This window comes from Rhinolophus hipposideros (genome assembly GCF_964194185.1).
Source record: "Rhinolophus hipposideros genome assembly, chromosome: 23".
NCBI lineage: Eukaryota > Metazoa > Chordata > Mammalia > Chiroptera > Rhinolophidae > Rhinolophus > Rhinolophus hipposideros.
Genome location: NC_138069.1, coordinates 32467412 through 32491603, shown reverse-complemented (window position 1 = coordinate 32491603; position 24192 = coordinate 32467412). Strand labels below are relative to the sequence as shown.

At 37.5% G+C, this 24192-nt stretch overlaps 1 protein-coding gene across 1 annotated transcript; it reads right to left on the bottom strand.

Moving 5' to 3' along the window:
• Nucleotides 1-1006: 1006 nt before the first annotated feature.
• On the bottom strand, nucleotides 1007-8341 carry CCNG1 (cyclin G1). The gene is made up of 7 exons (XM_081035254.1): nucleotides 8064-8341; nucleotides 6673-6933; nucleotides 4847-5103; nucleotides 4203-4281; nucleotides 4024-4122; nucleotides 3606-3800; nucleotides 1007-2808 (listed from the first exon to the last, which is right to left on the bottom strand). The coding sequence occupies exons 2-6, from the start codon at nucleotides 6931-6933 to the stop codon at nucleotides 3609-3611; spliced, it is 888 nt and encodes a 295-aa protein (XP_080891380.1). The 5' UTR covers nucleotides 8064-8341; the 3' UTR covers nucleotides 1007-2808; nucleotides 3606-3608.
• Between the last annotated feature and the right edge of the window lie 15851 nt (nucleotides 8342-24192).

Genomic DNA, 24192 nt, shown 5'->3' with positions numbered 1-24192 from the left:
AGTGTTCCGTGTGCATTTGAAAAGAATGCCTGTTCTGTTTTAGGATGAATTTTTATGTCAAGTAAATCCAGTTAGTTATTGATATTATTCATTTCTTCCATGTCCTTGTTGATTTTCTAGTAGTTCTGAGAGGAATGTTTTAAGTCTCCAACTATAATTGAAGCTCTGTCCATTTTTCCTTTCAATGCTATCTTTTGATTCTTTTATTTTTTAAGCTCTGATGTTAGGTACATACATATTTAGGATTGTCATGTCTTCTTGGTGAATTGATTGTTCTATTTAATGCCCCTCTTTTTCCCTGGTTATTTTGATTGCTCCTAAATCTATTTTGTTGAATTAATGTTAAAAAATAGTCTTACCTTTTAATTCATCTTATTTGACTTATGCTTACTGGTTTGGGTTTATGGAAATTACAGGTTTTACACTGCGTAAGCCCTAACACGTTTTATAAAAATTGTTATAAAATAGGGAAAATAGTGTTGTTTAATGATCATTGCAGTTAATCTGGCCAGAATATGACATATAAAACATATATATATATATATAAAAAATATATATTTTATAAATAACATAATGTGGTCAGTTTTGATTGGAAGTTATACAATTTCACATGAGTCCATTTACTCTTCTATTTTGGTAATGTGCAGTGGCTAAAAACACAGCCTTTACTGCCTGGATTGGAATCTTACGTCCCAGTACCAGGTGTGTGACCTTGAGCTGAGCACTTACCTTCTCTGTGGCTCAGGTTCGTTTGTAAATTGGGATAACCTTATACAGTTTGGAAGATTACATCAGATGATTCATATAAAATATTTGCTACCTAGTAATACCCCAGAGTAAAAGCTATCCTTACTAACCACAAATACTAGATTAGAAATGTCAGTTGCTTAGATACTATGTTGCATAATTGGAAATACATAAGGTTCAGATGCTTTTTAAAAATGACACCTGTGAAAAGAGAGGATATTAAATATCTAACCATCTAAATTAGATATTAAATATGAGTCAAGTGAAAAAGGAGCCTTTATGTTTTTATTTGTAATTCCTTGCAGTGTACACTTTATGTCTTGCTGGTATAATTAATCGTTCAAAATTGTGTATTCAGTTCAATAATTACCAGAGATCTAAGCAGGCTAACACAATGTTTGGCTGTCCTTACAATCCACCTTGCTGGAATGCTGTTTAATTAGGTAACAGGGTTTGCACAGAACTTCAAGTGGGCCGAATCTAAGGAAGGGGGACTTTGTATTAAAGATAGCCATAATAGTGATGAATCTAAATGACAAAAGTGACTGCAGTGCATAAAAATCAACTTTATAATGCACATTAAGCCTATTATCATGCATCTATTTTAAAAAGCCATTAGTGAGTAAAACATCAAGTAGGTAACTGCCACATAGAGATTTTGTTTCTACTACCATGCATCTTACTTCAGGGCTAAATTTAAATATACTGAGCAGAGATAGCTTTTTTATTGTGGTTCTGCCATAACATTGCCAAAATAATTAAATCAGAAGAGAAACAAACAGTAAACATAATGCATTTCAGTAACTTTATTGAAATGTACTATATCCAGTACCAAAGCGTAATGGTAGTTGGTTAGGTTGCCTCTGCCAACTCAAAATTAACACGGATGTAATCCAAATATTGAAATATATCAGCCCTTTGGGAAAACTGAAAAGTTATCTACAAAACATGGTTTACAAAAGTATAGGATGGATACACTGTGTTTCTTTGGTTTATTTTCTAGTGCATATTTACCCATAACATAATGTCAAAATGGTGTTCAGCCAGCCTAGATGGACTCAGGTTACACATTGCACTGAGTAACTTGACAACACAACCCTGTAGATCTCCTTATATTCACTGACTCAATAGAAGATCCTAAACTCTACCCTCAGCAACCTCACAATTATGAAAGATGCTTATTAAGACTTTTCGGTTGGCATATAGGTGCAATTAGTGAAAGTATAGTCTCTTTATTTTAAACACAATTCTAAATGAGAAGCAATGGCAGTTTTATAAAAACAGTCCTTAGTGAAAACTTCTGGAGTGTTAAATTGGCAAGTTTTCAGAGTGATGTTAATTTATTTTGAGTTACTTAAATAATGAAAACTAAGTGTCTCGATGGAACTATATTGAATCAGTAAACTTTGTATAAAAACTTTTTATCATTGATACAAACATCACCTGCTTTCTAGAAAATATGTTAAATATAACTTAATATACCAAAATTATTAGGTGGGTAGTTTTGTTTTATGTAAAATGCCCCCAAATTTAAATGTAATTCCCATGTAGCAATAAAGTCCACATCTCCGGATTATCTACAACTTGTATTATGGGGGTCAAGAAACCATTTTCACTGCCTAGAATAGAGACCGTCGTTACGCCTTCAAAGTGCATTTGTGAAATGTTGGTTTTGATGTAAACCTCATAATTTAAAATCAAAATTAAACAAAGTTAATTTTTACCGTTTTTCATACCACTGAAATATATTGACTTGATATAGAAAGTTGGATCAGTGTTAGAAATGAAGATTCACAGTTTACCTTCCCAGACTGTCATTAACAATTCACATTTGTGCTCTTGGCTTTGTTTGTATGTCTCAGGGATGAATTCAGATTTAAGCATAATTCCATTACAGTGTAATGTTAATTAGGCAGTTTCCCCAAAGCTGACAACATCAATGTTAATCGAGTTGTGACGTTTTGAGGCTTCACAGCTTTAAACCCATGACAACATTAAGGAATCCATAGCTCAGGATTGTGGAGAAGGGCTTCAGAGAAGTTTTTCGTTGCTGTAGTAATCCTATTTAAACAAACAAAAATCAAGTTCTCAGAAGTCTGCCAAACAAATGTTACTGTTAAAATTTAACTTAGTATATCTAAGATTCATAATCATGTCATGTGTAGATTTGTTAAATGTGAACATTTAGTTTTGAATAGGAAAAATAGTTAAATCACCACTGTGAGTTAAATTTAGGTGTCAAGAATGTATACATCAGTGATGATCACGCATATACCTACTTTCCAGTGTTCCAATTGCAATAGCAATGATACTCAATTGTAGTGTTGAGATACCCTGGTGGTTTCCAGACACCAATGTGAGGACTATCTGCCATAACTTACACGTAAGTGTACAATGTGCAAGATCATACTGATTTTGCTTACAAGCTAACACTCTCAAATTAGTTCATATACGGTTCACTTTTGGTCCTGTTGTCTTACTCCGGTTTGTGTAACTTTAAATGACCCAGAGCTTGAGTATACATATTGCAAAGTGATGGGCAGTGTAGAATTACTGTTTTAGTGCTCCTTTTAAAATTCAGGTTATTACAGAAGATGCTGTTTTCTAAGCTGGTAATTTAATGAAATGGCTAACGTACATACATATCAAAGGTTGGATAATTCCTTACTCTTAGGGTGTTGTACCTTGAATGTAGTAAATGCCCTCAAATATTAGACTGTATCAGTGAAGTCATTTTCCCCTTTGCTATTCCAACTCCATTTTATTTTGAAAATAATTCACAGTTTAATTATTGAATTACAGAATAAAACTAGGGCATTAAAATTTTTTTCTATATGGAGAATAACAGCCAAATTTACCGATTAAGGGACCGTTTCAAGAATTGTTGGAAGGTGGGTTATTCTGTAGTAACTATGCTTCAACTGCCGTGCAGTACGCCCAGAAACAATCCATTTCAACTTCTGAACATTTGGTTTAGAACACTTGTTTGATGAATATTCAGTTAAACACTTGGATACAAGCTCTTGCCAGAAGGTCAAATCTCTGCCATTTATCTATACGTAAATTAAAAAAAAAAAAAATTACTATTAGTTAAGTCCTTTAGTATTTAACTACAATAACAGTCGCAATCTTATGAACGTGTCTTTCCTCATCAAAAAAATTTGAGGAAAAGCTTAAGTTTCAAACATGGTATCTCATTTTACTTCAGGACATAGTACAAGTAGTTTAGTTTCTTTTACAGCTGTTAACAGGATTTAGGCTATAACTTCGACATACCTTGCTATGTTTCTGAAGATATCCTACTCTTTCGGTTAACTCTGCACACTTCTGTGCTTGAATCTCCAATCCAATGATAGACAATGCCAACACAGAAGGCTAAAAGAGATCAATTTTAAATGTTGAATGAATATAAAGCAGGTATATAAATAGGTTTACTCTTTATATAAAATATTTACCTTTGCTTTAGAAAATATGATCCTGCAATGGCATGCCTTCAATTGAGCTTCCAGTCTTTCAAAATTAAGGCTATTCCTCCTTTAAAAAGAAAATGAGATTTATTTTATGTAGATAATTTTACATTTAGTCAAAACACACATTTTTAGAAAAACAGTCAATTATAAAATTTATGCACACTTACAGAAAATAAATTATTTTAAATAAAGAATTCCCCTCCAGAGACATTAACTCCTGAAGGATACCATACATGAATTTTAAATGATTTGGGCCAAAATAATAAGTATCATCTCACAACTAGCAAGTTTTCATTTTAGTACATCTATTTATGCATCTACTGAAGTTCCTTTTTCCTTAAACCTGTGTTAGATGCTTACCCACCAAGTTCTATAACTAGTCTATAAATGGAAAATGTAGTATACATAAGAGTTGAAGTGTTTTTTTAATCCCAAGAATGGGCCTGCACAGACTTCAGGAAGCCACTGACAACTGCAAGTCTCACTTTTGATGGACAGTGAAGTGAAATTCAAGTTGCTGCAGCTGTCATTTTACTTATTTTATTCTCCCAGGATTTCGATTTTAAGCAACATCCAGACAATTCCATTCTGATTTCCAAATGTCTGTGTTCAAAACAAAGATTACATACCTTTCAAATGGCAAGGTCTCTTGAATGAGTGAATGATAATAGAGTTGCAGAAACTGAAAGGCAGTAGTAGCTTTAACTTTCCAACACACCTTCTCCAACACAATCTTTTCCATCCTCATCAAGTCTGAAACTGTGAACCTATACTGGCTTATTCGGATCAAGTCAGTTGCCAACGGGACTTTCCTTTCTTCTTCAACTGATTTTACAGCCAAGTAGAAGCAGCTTAGTCCAACACACCCAAGGTGCTTGGGCTGTACCTAAAAAGACAATAAGCCCATGTCTTCACCTTATTTCAATTAAAAAAAATATAAGGGATAATCTAGAACTCAGACCCATCATTATGAAAATGTATTGAGGAATATTTCTCAACTGTGAAGGAAATAACAAAATCAACTGTAGCCTATCAGCCCAGTGTACCTTACTTGGAAACAGTTTTGGATCAATTAGACTAAGTTTCCATAGAATGTTTTTAAATCACTGGAGAACTAATTATAAGAACTGTTCTGTTTGGACCAAATAAGTTAATTGGTCAAAGGCTTAAATGAAGACTGAATTAACAGCATATGTACAAAATTTCTTTCCACAACATTGTTTCTTCAGGCTGTTTTCTTTGTAGTAACACATGTAAAATAGTTTTAAAACACTGTAGCATATACCTTTTACTCTGCCTGGAAATCTTTGTCCACTACCAATCTCTTTTTTTTTTTCCTCAGTCATCATTTTCTGAATGTCTACAATGTGAGAAACAGTCCAAATTCTATTCACTCTTAAGTTCTACCTCAAATGAAACTTGAAGAAGCCTTTACCAGTTGTCTGTACTCTCCTCTTCTTGAAACCCCTTCAGTAATATACTTATGCCACTTTAGAGGTATAAGGTAATTACTTTTCTTATGCCTTGTACTGTATGATAGTTATTGGTGCAAATATTCTCACATAAGACTAATACGCTTAACGGACAGATATTTTATTCATCTGTGCAACACTGATAGCTTCAAAGGGAGTGCCTGCACATGCTGTCTAACGAGTTGTTTAATTTGTTGAACAGATTTCTTGAACCATCCAATTCAACAAATAACTGTACTGAGTTTCTCCTGTATATGGTGCGTTGTGTTAGGTAACGAGGACTGTCTGATTATCTCATTATCCATCATTGACCACAGGTACACAGACCAGGCAGATGTATTTTGAACAGCTAAGCTAGCTCTGAAAGCTGCACTGATGAACGGCTTATCCGATATAAGAAAATAATCATATAAATGCTCCTCCTTCATTAGATACTCTCTTCTCTATTGTAGGCCAGCTGATGCTGGAAATGCCAAACATAAGCAAGACTCGAGTAAGTCCAAGGCTAAAACAATTAGAACTTTATATAGAGATTAAGTGTACTCTTGACCAAGTGGTGGATGGAATCAACAAAAAAGAAAAAAAAATACATATATACATATATTCTAATTCTTAACCACAATCTAGCATTTTGCTGCTAATACATTTTCTTTTAATTGAAAAACAATAGTAAATGAAAATACAGAATCTATTGATATATTTTTAAAAACAACAGCCAACTCTCCTATCGGGAGACACTGCAATTAATTGTTTGATGTTTGAATATTTTTCAGTATCAGAAGTTAAATTTCATAAATGATGCATTACTCTTGATTATAACAAAGAATATTCTTCAATGCTGTAGTACATAGAATTCCATGTTTTGGCTACCTGCTGAAAATAAAAAAGGTCAAATTTATGAACACCAGTCCAAAGCTAGCAATTCCATCTCCAAAACACATTGAGCAAAACTAAGGAATACGGTAATGTAGCTTTAAACATACCTTCATTTTGGACAGGAATCTGTCCAGTAAATTCACAGCTAGAGAAAATGTTTCCGTATCGAAGCCAAAGAACTGAGTTAGACTAAGAAGATCTTTTACTTCAAAGTCCCTTAGCCTTGCTGTCATTCTGAGGCCATTATCATGTGCAGATTCAATTAGTCTCAAGCCGGAGACCTTTGGCTGACATTTCCACTCCTGTTCCAACAGGGCATTCAGCTGGTGTAGCAGTTTCTGAGAGTCAGTTGTCAGTACCTCTATCATCTATATATAGAACAAAGCCCAGAAAGACGTGTAAGAATAGCCCTTTCTACATTGTGTTGTGCCAAGTGCTTTATAAGTTCTTTTCTCCCCAATGCTGCTACTGAAACTAAGTTATTGCAAAGTGCCATCTGTCACATCCACCCACCCCCCACCCAGTTGGTCCCATTCGAAGTTGGGAGTTTCTGAAGGGCAGGAGCCATGTCTTTACAGAAAAAATGCACATCTTCAAGAAATACTTGTGAAAGTCATTCATTGTCAAGAGATAACTGAATAGACGCTGTTAGAAAGGAAACCCAAACTCTGAAATTAGATGGTAGTACTATGTATTCTGTGACATATTAAAACAATGTAAACTGTTCAAGTTAGTTCCTTTTCCTTAGTCCTTAGTCCCCCATCTGTAAAGTGGGGGTGAGGTTATTACCTACCTCACTGACTTGTGTAGCCTAAGTGAGGTCACCTAGGTATAGAGTGTAGCACATACGGTAGGTGCCTAATTAATACTGGCCAGTAATAGTAAACGTATTCCTATGTCTGTAAAATGTAACAGTATCTGTCTTCTTGGCTGTGAACATTAAACAAGATGATTCACGTAGAGTTTAGCACAGTGCGTGGCACACAGTAGTCAACTGTTTATTGGTGTTAGGAAAAGCAGCTTAAAGGATGTTATGGGAGCACGTGGAGGGGGTGGCTGATTTAGCCTGCAAGGTGAACCTGGAAGCTTTTTATTCATACATTGAATTTTGATTAATAATTTCGTTAACAATATTGCACATCTATGTCCCGGGCACAAGCAGCTAAGCTCCGGATCCACGGAGGGTCCCCTCCGCACCCCAACTAAGAGACAGGAAGGCAGGGGATCTTTAGAGTTGGGCAACGGAAGCGGGGGACAGATAAGGAGCCACTAAGTTTAAGAGTCCAACTCTTTCTCCGCGGGCTGATCCTTGGGACCCCGCCGGCCTGACACTAAGACAGGTCGGATATGGACCCACCTCCCCGGCCTCGGGCTAGTCTGGACTTGTCGCTTACAGAGCGGGACAGCTAATCGAGGAAGTGGGCGCGGGCCAGACCCTGCGCCCCCCAGCTGGCTCCCCACCCTCCCCGCCGAGGTCAACCCCGCAGCCCCAGCTCACCTTGATCACGAATGCGGCTCCTCAGCGCTGATCACCCTCCCCGGGCCTGCTCTCACCTCAGCCCACGCTATCAGATCCGGGAGCCCTTCGAGGCCGAGGGGATTAGCGGGCCAAAGGGGAGAGGCCCGGGGAGGGGGAGCTGTCCTGGGTGGAGGTCTTCGCAGCGCCGCCCAGGCAACACCGCCCTCCTCCGGGTCAGTTCGGAGCCGAAGGGACCGCGACTGACCTCCCGAGCGATATATTGGAGGGCGGAGCCTTCCTCGGGAGAGGAAGGGGCCATTTTCGCCGCTGATTGGTTATAGTTCTTTTGATGGATGGCCCTCGCGGACCAAAGAGAGCTGGTTTATAGTGGGAGGGAGTCCAATTCTCCGCCCCTTGAAACCACGCCCCCTACCTCTGGGCGTCTCTCATTGGAGAATTTTCCAAAGTGCCTTCAATGGAGAGCAGGGAGAACATTCATAAATGCTGCGCTCACCAACCCTGGCGGGGCTCAGGTGTCGGCGGGCGGCCGGCGTTCGCCGGAATATCGTTCCAGAACGTCCTGGGAGTTTTCGTTCTGTGCGGTTGAGTCGAGCGGTTCTGCCCCCTCTTTCTAAAAGTACAGTGACTAGTCACCAAAAAAAAAAAAAAAAAAAGTAAAGCTGCTTTTTCATTAGATGAAGAGATGGCATATTTTCAACGGTGTAGTTTATTAAATCACAGAGGTTTCTTTTTGTGAGCTTCGGAAATCAATTGGTCCTTGCCTTATTTTTCTTTTTATGTAATTTGTCAAAGAGTAGAGGTAGGCTACATGAATTTTTGGTCTTATATCGATTTTCTGAATTTGATTTTTTAGCAAATTGAAAAAGTTAAGTTTTCCCGTGGGTTAAAATGAAAGGTATGTGGTTGACTCTGAAGAGGAACACATGGGCAAATTAATTGTCGTGAATGAATCTCAGTCCACAGATCCATGTGTGAAGCAATATTATCTTTATTTACTGTAAATGCACTTAATCTCTGATGGTGAGTCTATGTCAGGTGATTGGGAAAAAACGTTAGCCTGAGGCCTTCCTGAACTCCCTCCCTGTGTCACGGCCTCTTCCTTTTTAGTGGTTATCTGGGCTTTGAAAAAATGAAAATCTGAAAGAGTTGCTGGCATCTATCTCTGCTGTTTGCCCTACCATGTGTTTCCCTAAGGCAGTGCCACAGAACCAGACCTTGAAATGGGGGCAGAGTCGTGGGAGGAAAGGGGAGGGTAAACTGGGGAGAAAAAAATTAACACTGCAAAATAATACCTCAGGCACATAATCAAGTCAGTTTGTCAAATTGTGGCCTTGCCAAGGGAGAAGCGGCTTTGGTCCTCCCCGAAAATAAACTTGTGCAATGAATATAAAATGGGCCATTTAAAACATTTGAAACGTACGTAACAATAATCTGTGAGTTTACAGATGTACATGTTTCTCCTTTTGGCTTTTAGTAACAAAATTACAAGTATATGTATACATGCACTTTTCACTAACATGCATTGAACACATAACTTGTGCCAAGGAGGAACAAAATATATTGGTTCCTGTCCTTGGGAACACCTAGTCTTGTGGACAATATAAATGCATAGACTTCGGAATAAAACTGACTTATTTTCAAATCACAGGCTACTAACTAGAAAATAAAGTTTTTCTCAAAAGTAGGAAAAGTTGCTTATTTGTAGGGCGACTGAGAGGATTAAATAATGCAAAGTACATAAAGAGGTAGGTACTGTGCCCAGTAAGAACTTGCTAAATGATAACCTTTATTATTAAATTACTAATATTTCTTTGGAAATGTGTGCTTACACATGCATTTGATTATGTTTTCTCTGTTGTCAGACAGTCTTCTCAGACAATAATCAGTGTATTAAAATTATTTAACACTAATAGAAATACCTAAATTACATGTATTAATTTCTACACCTTATTTATACTTGAAATTTTCACATGAGGCTTTTGTTAACATATCATTATTTATGTAATAAAAACATTTTCTCTCACACTAGGACCTTGTTACTACTTTTCAGTAACATCTGAAATTCCCTACATAAAACAAAATAATAATTTCAATAGCACTGAAGAAACATGAATTAAATGTAAATCGAGTCAAAATGGACAGTCTTTACCTTTTGTCTTTACCCTCACCCCCACTATCATTTTAATTCCATAATATTAGAATACAGACTATCGTTTAAATAATTGTAAAGACCTAATTAGCAAAATGTGCAAATGTAAGACTCAATTATGTACTCCTGTAAAAGAAAGAAAATGAGCCCAGCATTAACTATCTTATTTTTAAAGATGTGTAGATTTAGTAATGAATTTCTCTGGGGAATTTTTCAAATGACTGGCTTCTAGGGTGTTTTTTAGGCTCAGTGATATATTCAGTTGCCATCTTCATACTTTCTTCTTCATCAACAGCAGTTAAGTGCAGCAAGAACGGGAGCTCAGAAAAATGGTCTCGAGATGGGGCAAGAATCTCAGGCAGTAACAGGAAGATTTAATCATATTCTCTATGTAGACTGCAGAAGTGCCTTTGAGTAACAAAAATGATAACAAGCAGCTATGACAAGGTGTCAAATGCTGCCTTACCACATAGGGAAATTCCTCATTGGTTCTGTGTCCATCCTGGAGATTGGAAGAGGATTTGTACCTCTGTGTCTGTTCAGGCTCCAGGACAGAAGTTTTGGATATAGATTTGTCCAAACGTAATGAGGGCCAGGGAAGGAGGATCAAAAGGACTTCAGCCGAATCCCCTCCCCTTTACTTCCTTATCCTTCTTGGAGTTACTGACTTACAGCCCCTGCCACCTCGCCAATTGTTCTCTAGGGCATCTGCTCTCTCTTATTCATTTGATGAGATGTCGCCTGTCAGTGGGTTCGTGGAGTCTTTATTAGCCCCTGGGATACCAAAGAAATTGTGTGTTGTCTGGATGGTGAAGGGAGGCAGAGAGAAGGTTACACAGAAAATAATTAGTAATGTCATGTATATCTTGCCATTCAGAGATTCTAGCTACCTCAGATAAAAGAACCCCTTCTAATTAATTGAGGTTTTACTATATTCCATGGAAAACTAAACTTTATTTGTCAAGTAACCCCTGCTATATAAAGGCACTGGGAGACATTAGGGAGACAGCTCCCCCTTTCTAGCATTTAATCTAATGGCCGTAGACTTTGTCGAGTGCAGAGCTCAAAGCCAAGATCAGCCAATAATGGATTGTGGCCGTTGATTAGATTTGATTGATTAGGGGATCAAGAAGAAGGAGGAGTGAGGAATAATATTTAAATTTCTGGTTTAAGCAAAAGATTGAATGGAGATTCTATATATGTGGTAAGATCAGGGGATATATGAAAAAGACCAGGTTTGTGGGGGAAGAATGTGAGCTAGAGATGCCTGAGGGTCTTCCAGGAAGAGATGTCCAAAATGCACCTTGAGAAACATTTGGTGCTGCAGATAGCTTTGGGGCTCATCATACTATAGGCGGTAATTTGAATCCTGGCAGTAGATTAGTTAGGAATGAGAGAGACAGAAGAGAATATGTTACAGAAATCAAGAGAAAGTGATTCAAGGAGAGAATGAGATATCTGATGCTGCAAAGAGGATACAATGAAGTATTAACAAAAAAGAGAGAAAATGAAATCAATGAATATACAAACCACTCTTTCAAGGAGCTTGCCTGTGGGGGTAAAGGCAATAAACAGAGGGTGCACATGATACTGAGAGAGATATTTTGCTTTTCAAGATGAACTAGATTTTGTGCCAATTTAAATAATGATAGGAAAGAGCCAGCAGAGAAAAAGAAGTATCTGACTACTGGAACAATCTAAGGCTTCATATGACGCTAGTCAATTTACATTCGGTCAGCTGTATTGTTATAGAAGCTTCTAGTAAAATATTCACAGAATATAATGAAAACAAACAGCACAAAGGAACAGAATTCTGTGTATTTAGTTTGCTTAAAATTCATTAAATAGATGTAAAGAAATATCACTAAATCTTTTGTAAGTGTTTATGTTTTCTATATCAATTTTATATTCATAATTTCCAGTTTCAAATTAGTCAAAGGACTCTTCTTGATTTAAAACATTCTGGCTTGTCAAGTTTAAGAGCTTTATATCAGGGCTGACTTAAGAGTAATAAATAAAAACATACATTTTATGTACCCCTATGCAGTTAAAATATGATGGAACAAAGCATCAATTTTCTCAAGACTTCTTAAAATACCTAGCTTTTTTTTGGGCAGTTACCCATGCATAGATTTAGCTCCAATTAAATAAAAACTTTAGGTGCAATATGGAATTTTCTACTTTTAATGGAAACATACATGTATTTACATCATGCAACCATAAATAGTGTGTGTGAGCATGAAAATACTTGGATGTGATAAGTCATACTGCCAAATAGCATCAAAGCAGGTTTTTGTTTGTTGGGTTTGTTTGTTTGTTTTTTTTAGTAAGAAATTCCCTGTCAAGCCTGGTCTTTTAGAAGAACTTTTAATAACAAAAAGCAGCGGTTTGGTTGAGACACTGAGGGAAAGGCTACAGTCCGGATCTCAGTTTTCTGAGTTACTGGTTCACAGCCTCAGTACTTTCACATTTTACTGTAGTCCCCACTTCTTTGCAATTGTGCTTACTTTGGTTTGTTACGCCAGGTCAACCATGAGCCGAAAATACGAAATGGAAAATTCCTGAAATAAAATTCGTAAGTTTTAAGTTGCATGCTGTTCTGAGTAGCGAGATGAAATCTCGCGAGTCCTGCTCCGGCCCACCCCCACGTGAATCTTCCCTTCTTCCGGCGTCTCTACACCTGTTGGATATGCTCCACACCAGGTTAGTCATGAAGTAGCCACCTCAGTTGCCAGCTCGTCCAGGGAGGAGTCGCAGTGCTTGTGTTCAAGTGACGCTTATTTTCCTTAGTAATGACCCGAAAGTGCTAAAATAGTGATGCTAGCAATTTGGATTTGCCAAGGAGAAGCCACGAAGTGCTTTGTTTACATGAAAAGGGGAAATGTCTCCACTTAATAAGGAACAGCAACAAAAACCATATGCTGATGTCGCTAACATCTGCGATAAGAACAAATTTCTATCCGTGAAATTGTGAAGGAGGAAAAAGAAATTTGTGCTAGTTTTGCTGTTGCACCTCAAACTGCAAAAGTTACCGCCACAGTGCATGGTAAGTGCTTAGTTAAGATGGAAAAAGCATGAAATGTGTGCGTTGTGGCTTGATGATCCACCTTGTGTCCTATTGTCAGGTCAGAAGTAGTCTAATGCTCCATCATAACCTACGTCATTCACCTCAATTTATTTCGTCACGTTGGCATTGTCACATCTCACATCATCACAAGAAGGGTGACTATAGTACAAGAAGGTATTGTGAGAGTGAGAGAGACCACATTCACTTAACTTTTATTACAGCGTATTGTTATAATTGTTATATTAGTAATTATTGTTAATTTGTTACTAAGCCTAATTTATAAATTAAACTTTGTCATAGGTATATATTTATAGGAAAATAATAGTATATATAGTACTCAGTACTGTCTGCGATTTCAGGCATTCAGTGGGTATTTTGGAACATCCCCTTGCAGGTAAGTGGGACCTCCTGCTGTAATTGGGAAATAACAACAGTACCACGTCAAAGTCAAAGGTTGTTGCAAGGACTAATTGAACAAATACTTGGAAAGAGCACATGTAAGGGCTCAATAAGTGTTGCACATTATTTTCTTTAGAAATAAGTAATTTTCTAAGTGATAAATAAATTATATCTCGTGGCACAGCTGATATCAATGACTAAATATATTTTAACTGAGCAATGTTATCAGGATGTTTGCCCCTTATTATTTACAATAATAATTTAGTCTTCCAGTTGTTTTGACCTTAATGTGGGAATTCATGTCCTAAGATACCAGATATAAGATCTCAAACTGGGAGGGATTGGCTTAATACAAATCAACTAATAAAGAGAAACAAGTATTTTAGTTTTTTCTGTAGTGTTTGTTCTATTAACCATTTTCCTTAGATGGACTCTCCCTTATATGTGAAAGTGTATGATGATTCCCATTAAGAGATAAGGGTATCTTCTATTTTTAGTAAATTTCATAGTTTACAAAGGGCTTTTACGTATATTTTTCTCATCCAAACTTCCTAGAGTCCTTGCAGATTTTCAGGGCAGAGATTGTATATTAGTTTGTTAGGCTGGCATAAGAAGATACCACGGACTGGGTCAATAAGAATTTATTTACAAGTACAATATTTTGTCTTTTTTTGTGATTGGCCTATTCACTTAGCATAATGTCTTTAAGGATCATCCATGTTGTTGCACGTGTCAGAATTTCTTTCCTTTTTGAAGGGTGACTAATATTCCATTGTATGTATATACCATATTTTGTTTATCCATTTACTCACCAATGAACCCTTGGTTTGCCATCTGTTGGCTGTTGTAAATAATGCTGCTGTGAACATTGGTGTACAAGTATCTCTTTGAGACCCTGCTCTCAATTCTTTTGGGTATACTGAAGTGGGATTGCTACATCAAATGGAATTTTATTTTTAATATTTTGAGGAACCACCATACTAGTTTCCAGAGTGACTGCACCATTTTACATTCCCACCAGCAGTGCACAAGGGTGCTGATTCCTCCACATCCTTGCTAATATCTGCTATTTCCTTTCTTTTTATAATAGTCATTCTATTGGGATGTGAAATGGTATTTCTGTGGGTTTGATTTGCATTTCCCTAATGACTAGTGATATTGAGCACCTTTTAATGTTCTTTTTGTTCTCTTTTCATTCAACTGATGTTTGTTAGGTGTCTTCTAAGACCTAGGTTTGGGCACGCGGAAACAAAATACACGATCCTGGACTTCAAGAAGCTCTTCTTAGCAGTGTATAGTTTAGTACGTTAGAACTTTCTGTATTTAGGCTAGCTCTAACTGTGCGAACTTGGGACCATTATTAACTTCTCTGAGCATCTATTCCCTCTTCATTGTAAAAGTAAAAACATCCGTTTCACAGAGATGTTGTGTCTTTTCATGTTCTCATTGACCATTTGTATATCTTCTTTGGAGGAATGTCTTGTCAAGTCCTTTCTTTTTCTTTAATCATTTTTATTGTTGTTGTTGAGTTGTACATGTTTCCCTGAAAATAAAACCTAGCCGCACGGTCAGCTTTAATGCATCTTTTGGAGCAAAAATTAATAAGACCTGGTCTTATTTTACTATAATATAAAACCAGTATAATATAATATAACATAATATAATATAATATAATACCGGGTCATATACTAATTTTTGCTCCAAAAGACTCATTAGAGCTGATTGTCCGGCTAGGTCTTATTTTCGGGGAAACATGGTGTTTATATATTCTGGATATTAACCCCTTATCATATATATGACTTGCAAATATTTCTCCCATTCTGTGGGTTGTCTTTTCACTCCTTTGATAATGTCCTTTAATGCACAGAAGTTTTTCACTTTGATGCAGTCCAATTTTCTATTTTTTGTTTTGTTGCTCATGCTTCTGGTGTCAGATCCAAGACATCATTGCCAATCCAATATCATTAAGCTTTTTCTCCATTTTCTTCTAAGAGTTTTATAGTTTTAGCCAACCCAAAATAAGCAGAAAATGTCTTCTTGCTTTTTCTCTTCAGGTTATAATCCTTTATGATTCTTATATCTACTATACAATGGCTAGCTAATCTGAAAAATTAGCTGGTACCATGTTAATGTGTGACTCCTGCTGGTTACCTGTGATGACATAAAGAAGCAACTGAAAGCTAAGTGACTTAAAACAAAGATATCATTTGCTTACTAACAAATCTATGCTCAGCTAGATTTGGCTAGAGTGACCTCTGAAGGGTCACTCACTCACTCAGTCACTCACTCACGTGTGTGGCTGTCTGGGACTTCAGCTTTGGTTGTGGCCCCAGTACTTACATGTAACCTTTTCACGTGGCTGCTGGGCTTCCTCATAGCATGGTGGCTGGGTTCCAAGGATGACCAATTGGAGAGAGAAAGAGAGAACAGGAAGAAGCCACATTGTCTTGTATGAACTAGTTTTAAAGTCATACCACATTTCTTCTTTTCTTTTCCATTGGTCAAGTAGCCTAGCCCAGTTCAAGGGCAGGGGAAATGGGCTCCACTTCTTGATGGAAAGCTGCAAGGTTCTGGAGGAGTAGGTAAGACCAGATATATTGATGTGGCTATTTTTGGAAAATACACAAATGTACATACCTCCCAATGGTAACATACAAATTTTAAAATGACAACATCAAAATCTAAAGAAATGATTGTTAAAGCGGGAATTTCAGGCAATAAACCACACTCCTGACAGATGTATTTAGGCAGCTCTTTCAGTAGCATTTGGTACGCAACCACATATTTCACAGTACATGGGCCAGTTCTGAAACGGAGCAGTGAACTTTCTAAGGATTAAGTGAGCCAAGTTTTCCATGCAAAGTCTTGCAAAGTAGAATTTATTTTTGCCAACTCAATCTTAGGATTTGAAGGGAATGTTCTAATACAGTCCCTTATCATCGCTGCTTAAATTTCTATAGGAATATTACCATCCAAAATGGTCAGGATGTTATCAGTGTGAGTTCTTTGTTAAAACTCTGAAACCACCAAATTATAAAATTGGTAAAACATTTTGAAAGATGAATGTAGACATTTTGAAAGATGAATGTTGAAAAAAGTAATGTCAAGGGAAGTCAGAAAAGAACATGAACTTGAAGGTCACCTATAATTTTATGAAGAAAGGGTACGTCTGTGGCAATTGAGTGTCAAGTATATTCTTATTTATGTGCCTTATTCATGCTGTTTTTGAACTTCAAGTCTAAGTGACTCACATTTGTGTAACGAGATCTGATTATTTTCATGTTCAATAAGTATTTATTGTGAAAGTTACTGATAACTGAGTGAAAAAGAACCACTCCGAAATTCTATTATTTGCAACTATGCCAATCAGAAATTTGTACAAATAGATACATTTGATGTTTTTCATGCTAACGCCAGTCTAATTACTGGTACCAACTGCTGACTGGCATAGAGCATTAAGTGACTATTGGGTGGCGACAGGATCACTTTCAGGCTGGTGAGTTATGGGAACTTGGGTGTAGTGTAAGTGGAGGTTCTGAGGGTAGGATGATGGGGGACATTTGACTTAGAGGCTGAAAAGAATAGCTTCAAAGTAAAATTAAATCTTAGCTGAGGCAGATCATGTTTCAAAGTAAGTAAACTAAGAAGGTCTTCTTTGGGTAAAAATATAGCTGTTTATCTTGTTTTCATTTGAAATAGCTCATTTTGCATAGTTATCTAGGAAGAGATGCTGTGAGCAAACAATATTTCACAATTAAGTAGTTTACAGGATCTGTCAAGGAAGACAGAGTGCCTTACTAACAATGGAATGCATTCAAAAGCCTAGAATCCTTCTGTATAGACACCACAGTGGGTGCTAGTAAAGCAGTGACTGTGATTTTAGGTGAAAAGAAGTCCTTCAGTAAATAGGAAATAAGAAATTTTTCAATGCCAATTGCATTTGCTTTATGTATGTAGATATGTGTATGTTGCTATGTGTGTGTATATGTGAGTATATGTGTATGTGTATATAATTTATTTTTATATATAAAATATGTATTTGTACATATATGTATATATTTATATAAAAAAATTACACCAGGCAACCCGTGACAAGTTTGAGAAGGCAGTGACCGTAGAACGGTGGGTGTAATATCGTCCTGGGTCCTTTCTCTTCCACACTGAGGCTGGTCCCAGATCAATGGCCCACAGTGCCTCAGTGCCAGGCACTGCGTGTACATGCTATCCTGCTGGGACTCTCGGACTCCATTTCCAGTGATGCTGTAGGGCGGGGGCTTAGATTTGTGGAAATAATTAAATTAGGAGGCCATTAGACTATAGAAATAAGAATCTTCTGAGAGACAAAAAAAGTTATAACCTGTGGCACGGCTGATATCAATGACTAAATATATTTTAAATGACCAATGTTATCAGGATCTTTGTCCTTTATTATTTGCAAGAGTAAGTGAATCTTCCAGTTGTTTTGACCTTAAAGTGGGAATCCATGTCCTAAGCTGCCAGATATAAGACCTCATAAACTGGGAGGCATTGGCTTAATACAAATCAGAGAAACCAGTATTTCAGGTTTTTCTTTAGTGTTTGTTCTGTTAAGCATCTTCCTTAAATGGACTCTCCCTTATATATGAAAGTGTATGATGATTCCCATCAACAGATAAGGGTATCTTCTATTTTTAGTAAATTTCATAGTTTACAAAGGGCTTTTACATATATTTTTTCATCCAAACTTCCCAAAGAACTTGCCAGATTTTCAGGGCAGAGACTGTATACTAGTTTGTTGGGCAAGCATAAGAAAATACCACAGACTGGGTCAACAAAAATTTATTTATAGATACAGTATTTGTCATTTTTGTGATTGGCCTATTTCGCTTAGCATAATGTCTTTAAGGATCATCCATGTTGTTGTTGCATGTGTCAGAATTTCTTTTTTTTAAGGGTGAATGACGTTCCATTGTATGGGACCACTGGGCCATAAAGAACACAATGCATGAGGTGTGGGGTTGGCTAGAGTTGAACTGAACGTGAAGCAGAGTACATTATAAAGGATCTTAAAAGGTATCTTTGAATTGGGTCCTGAGGTTCATGGTTTTGATGGGGTTTGATGATGACATGCTTTTGATCACTTCAGTCTACTGATGGAGTATCTATTGCAGATGCGCAAAACTGAAGGAGGCCATGGTAGGAATGGAGGAGAGAGGCAGTGGTCACCTGAAGTACTGACGTGGCTGTGGGATTGGAGAAAATAGATGGATTTCATAAAAAGAGGAGATAGCATAGGACAGATCTGCAAAGGTGCTCCTTGAAAAATTGTCACCGTTATCAGCTGTGTCCCATGATGAAATTCTGTCAGAAATTGGTCCGTAGTTCCCAATGTATGGTCCCCACACCAGCAACATCCTATCAACTGGTAATTCATTAGAGATCCACTTTCCCAGAAAGTATAGCCATGGGGACCAATAGTCTGTGTTTTAAAAGCCTTCAGCTTAGTTCTGATACACACTGAAGTTTGAGAGACACTGCCTTAAGCATTTGTGTCCTTAACAGAATGCAGAATAAAATGAAATGCAAACAACAAAAACAAATTCAATCCAAATTAAAATGCAAATCTCCTCTCCCATGGAATAACCTTGAATTAAGAATTTAAAAAAAAGTAAATCAATCAGATTATTTTCAATGCTATTGGTGGGTGATAGCAGGTTTTTATTAGGTGGACAAGGCTAAGACTCCAGAACAGTAAGACCCTGATTGGGAAGGTGGGCCATGTGGTGGAACAGAACTCAAAGAAAATGTGTCAGTAGATTTGTTGCTGTGACTAAGGAAGATGGCACTTTACTTTCAATCATGTCTAATGTTAAGATTTTTTTAAATTATTCTTTTTTTCTTTTTTTCAATTGGAGATGCCTTTTAAAAGGTTTCATAGCTCTGGTTCTCCAATACAAAGGGTTTGGTTTTCATTCATTGACTCAATAGATGGCAGCCTTGTGCCACTTTTCAAGCAGTCTGAAAAGTCTAAGTTGAGGAGGAAAAAAGGAGCCTAGGAGTTTGTAAGGATGCCAGCTCGTTCATTTCTATCCTGCGCGTGGTTTTGACATTGTTTTTTTGGATTTCTTCCATTAATTATGACACTCAAAATTTTTTGTTCACTGAGAGGCGGAGAGCCAAAGCTTTAATTAAACCCGGAGGGGGTACTGCTTGGGTGACTACCATGAGCTAGGCCCTTTACATAAATTGTTTCATTTAATTCTTATAACATCCCTATGAAATAAGTATTATTACCGCTCCCTTTACACTGGAGAAAACTGAGAGTCAGAGAGGTTAGCAATGAGCCCAAGACTATCCAGGTGAAAGATAGAACTGAGTTTGGAACCCAGGTTAGCTTAACTTGCCAGTAAAAGACCCTCACTAACTCCTTGAGGAATGTTCATTGGAAATAGTAATATTCCTGAAATCTCGATAAATTACCATTAGCTTCAACCTCAAGTTTTATAATATAGGAATCATACACAAGGCTTTAAAATAACTGTTTTCCGTATGCTAACATTACAAGTTTCACTGGTTTTACTTGCTGGGATCACATTTTCGTCTTTTCTAGATTTATTATAGAAAGAAATCAGTTAATTGGGACTTAAAAATAAAAATCTCTGATTCCAATTGGACTTTAGAATTCTTACCCTTTTGCTTCAAAGCTCATAAAAATTTAAGTGTGATTTTCCTTTTTTTTTTTTTTAAAGATTTTATTGGGGAAGGGGAACAGGACTTTATTGGGGAACAGTATGTACTTCCAGGACTTTTTTCCAAGTCAAGTTGTCCTTTCAATCTTAGTTGTGGAGGGCACAGCTCCGCTCCAGGTCTAGGTGCCGTTTTTTTCTAGTTGCAGGAGGCGCTGCCCACCACCCCTGGTGGGAGTCAAGGAATTGAATTGGCAACCTTGTGATTGAGAGGATGCGCTCCAACCAACTGAGCCGTCCAGGAGCTCAAGGTGCCGTGTTCAATCTTAGTTGCAGGGGGCAGAGCCCACCATCCCTTGCGGGACTCGAGGAGTTGAACTGGCAACCTTGTGGTTGAGAGCCCACTGGCTCATGTGGGAATCTAACCATCAGCCTTCGGAGTTAGGAGCACGGAGCTCTAACCACCTGAGCCACCAGGCCAGCCCTAAGTGTGATTTTCTTAATGGCATACATCACTTTCTACTTTGTACTGTTGTATAATTGTGTTTACAGATGATATCATCTACTTCCCAGTAAGTTCAGGAAGATAGGATCTATGCCTGAATCATTTATTTATATTATTGCCTTATATTGCTTTCTCTGAGTTGGTGGGTAATCAAAATATATGTAATAAGGGTGGAGAAAAAACTAAATGCAAAATAATTTATATAAAGGAAATCAAAATTTTATATAAAGATGAGATCCATAAGAATGCCATGTTGAGTCATATTGGAGCCTGAGGCAAAAGGAAATTTTTGATACCCCCTTAAATTTTGCTTCACTGAAGATCACCGTAGACCCAGCCCTAGAGATACTCTTAAGTGCTTGTTCAGACAGGTTTTTCTCAACATGCAGCCAGTGCAAATTTATTAGGTGACTACTATGGGCCAATCAGTATACTCAGTTTTCTAAACAAAATGGTGAATAAAAATGGACCTACTTTCTGCTCTCATGGAGAAACACTCTTATGGAGCACACTCCTCAAAGCTGGAAAGCATTGTTATGTAATCAATGACTGTTAGTCATTCACTCGTTTGTTATAAATAAGAAAAATAGATGGAAACTGAGCCATGTAATGGCACTGTAATGGAGCCGTTTCTTGGTGAAATTTTTAACTTCCGAACACAATTCGTAGATTGAAATCAGAAAGTATTCTGAAAGAAGTCTGATCTGTTGAAATAAGCCGTTGTCCTTAAGTCCTCTTCTTTCATTAGTATTCCGACCAGGAAGATTGATACATTTGCATAATTGGGGACACCATGCATTATTTTTCTGTTTCAGAGTTTATGTGCATGGGATTTGGGATGGTCAGACTTGAGTCTATGAGTTATTAAGAAGAAGTGGTATAATGCTGGGGTTTGCCTCCCAGCTCTACCACTTTCTGGTTGGGTAACTGGAAAATTTATTTAACGTTTTTGTGCTACTGTTTCTTCATTGGTGAAAGGAAGGTAATAAGAGTCAATAAGCTAATCTATGTAAGATGCTTAGAACAATTCTTGCTTAATAGTAAATATTTCATATTTATATATATTTCTACTGGTAGTAGTAGCAGCAACTTTGTTAATAACTATGATTCTGTGTAAATTACTTGGTTTATCTAAGCTGAAGTTACTTCAATTGGCAAATGGGAAAAATAATATACCTACATTACGAGGCTCTTATAATGACAGAGAATAAGTGGGAATCATTCAGCTTGGCATATAAATGCTCAAAAAAGCTCCCTCTCTTTTCTTTAAATGTTTGTCTTCTCAATTAAAGACCTTTTAAAATCCAATAGGAAGTATAGATTATTCATTTTGTATACTTGGTGTTCTTCATAGTGTCTGGGATTTAACAGCTATTCGATAAACCTTTGATGAAAGCATGTGGAAATGAATGAATATTAGAATCATAAAAGCCCTTAAGTAGCTGAGGTGTGCATGCAATTGTGAAGAAACATAAAGGTCATTTTGGTGGTGGTGGTGGTGGTGGTGGTGGTGGTGGTGTGTGTGTGTGTGTGTGTGTGTGTGTGTGTGTGTGAGAGAGAGACAGAGACAGAGACAGAGACAGATAGAGAGAGAGATTATATCTGTCTAGGAAAGTACTATGGTCTGAATGCTGTGTCCATCCAACATTCATAAATTGAAATCCTAATGCCCAATATGATTGTATTAGAAGGTGTGTGAGATTAGGTAACAAGGCTCTGCCCTCATGAATGAGATGAATGCCTTTATGCAAGAGATCCCAGAGAGCTAGCTTGCCCCTTACAAGTGAGAACACAGTGGAAGTCAGCAGTCTGTGACTTGGAAGAGAGCCTTCACGAGAACCCACTCATGCTGACACCTTGATCTTGGACCTCAAGCCACCACCATTACTGTGTGAAATATAGGTCTGTTGTTGCCAAGGCAGCAGTCTGTGGTATTTGTCATGGCAGGCTGAAAGGGTGGAGACAAATGGTTAGTGAGAAGATGCAGTGAATCCAATGAACTTTTTTTGTACTTTCCTTGATTGAGTTGAATAAAGACCACAAAAGAAGGCTTCAAGAAGACAAAATAGATTTTTGCAAGTGGGATAGGATATTTCCAGTTCTATGACTATCAATTTCCTTGACAAAGCACCTAAGTCAAGTGGAGTTATTCAAATAGATAGCAGAGTAAATGTAAAGTCAACAATCGCAGACTAGGGGAGATTCATTTTTTCTTTCCTCCCAATCCTCTCCTCCTTGATCATGTTCTCAGCTTAACTCAACCTTTTATTCTCTTTCCACATCTTTTTCAGAAGTTAGAGAAAAAAGGAAAAGAAAACAGGTCAATCAATATTTACTTTGAAGATTAAAAGCTGTAGCTTTTTTAGAGTACATCTTTTTTAGAGTACATCTTTTTTAGAGTACATAGCTGATGTCATCGCTATGAGGATACCTGGAAACTCCACCCCCTACCCGCCATATTTTGAAAGCTTTTGTCAGTATTCACTACCAATGAAATCATGTTGAATAATTGACAATAAGAAATAATCAGTTTAATTGTGGGGAATTCAGGATGTAGTGTTTCTGTCATCACAATGTCAGGATTGTTGGTCTAGTTAAAAAAAAAAAAGAATTTTTTTTTTTGGGGGGGAAGGGGAACAGGACTTTATTGGGGAACAGTGTGTACTTCCAGGCCTTTTTTCCAAGTCAAGTTGTTGTCCTTTCAGTCTTAGCTGTGGAGGGTGCAGCTCAGCTCCAGGTCCAGTTGCCGTTGCAGGGGGCGCTGCCCACCATCCCCTGTGGGAATTGAACCGGCAACCCTGTGGTTGAGAGCCCACTGGCCCATGTGGGAATCGAACCAGCAGCCTTTGGAGTTAGGAGCACGGAGCTCCAACCGCCTGAGCCACCGGCCGGCCCCAAGAAATCCATTATTGTGTAGAATTTTGCCTGTGCTATTTAAGTGATCAGTTGAATTAAGCCATCTACTTAAGAAAAGAACTGGTCTGGAGGGTAAGAGTGTGAACTTCTGGGTCAGACCACTTGGCTGTGAATCCCGATAACAGTTTGCCAGCTGAGAGACTTTCACTGTTTCTAAGCCTCAGTTTCATCATCTATGGAGATGATACCTGCTTCCTAGGACTGCTGTAGAAATTCAAAGAAGTAATCTATGTAAAGTGCTGAGCACAATGTTGACATATTACAGCGGCTCAATAAATATTATTAATAATGATCATCATGGGTATCCAGCTGATAGGGCATCAGATGGCTGCAGCCACCGATGAGTCACTTCTGAGAGGGGAAAGGTCAGAACATACATTTTTTTCTAAGGTTGCTATTTTGCAAACTTTAATATTAATGGACTTCCTTCAAGGGATGAGCTTCGG

What these genes read in the sequence shown, in the direction of transcription:
- CCNG1 (XM_081035254.1), bottom strand. Translation starts at nt 6,933, where the DNA reads ATGATAGAGGTACTGACAACTGACTCTCAGAAACTGCTACACCAGCTG. An exon ending in TCATATTTTCTAAAGCAAAG is followed by an intron (nt 4,123 to 4,202) that starts GTAAATATTTTA and finishes GATCTCTTTTAG; the next exon opens with CCTTCTGTGTTGGCATTGTC. An exon ending in ATCTTCAGAAACATAGCAAG is followed by an intron (nt 3,801 to 4,023) that starts GTATGTCGAAGT and finishes ATTTACGTATAG; the next exon opens with ATAAATGGCAGAGATTTGAC.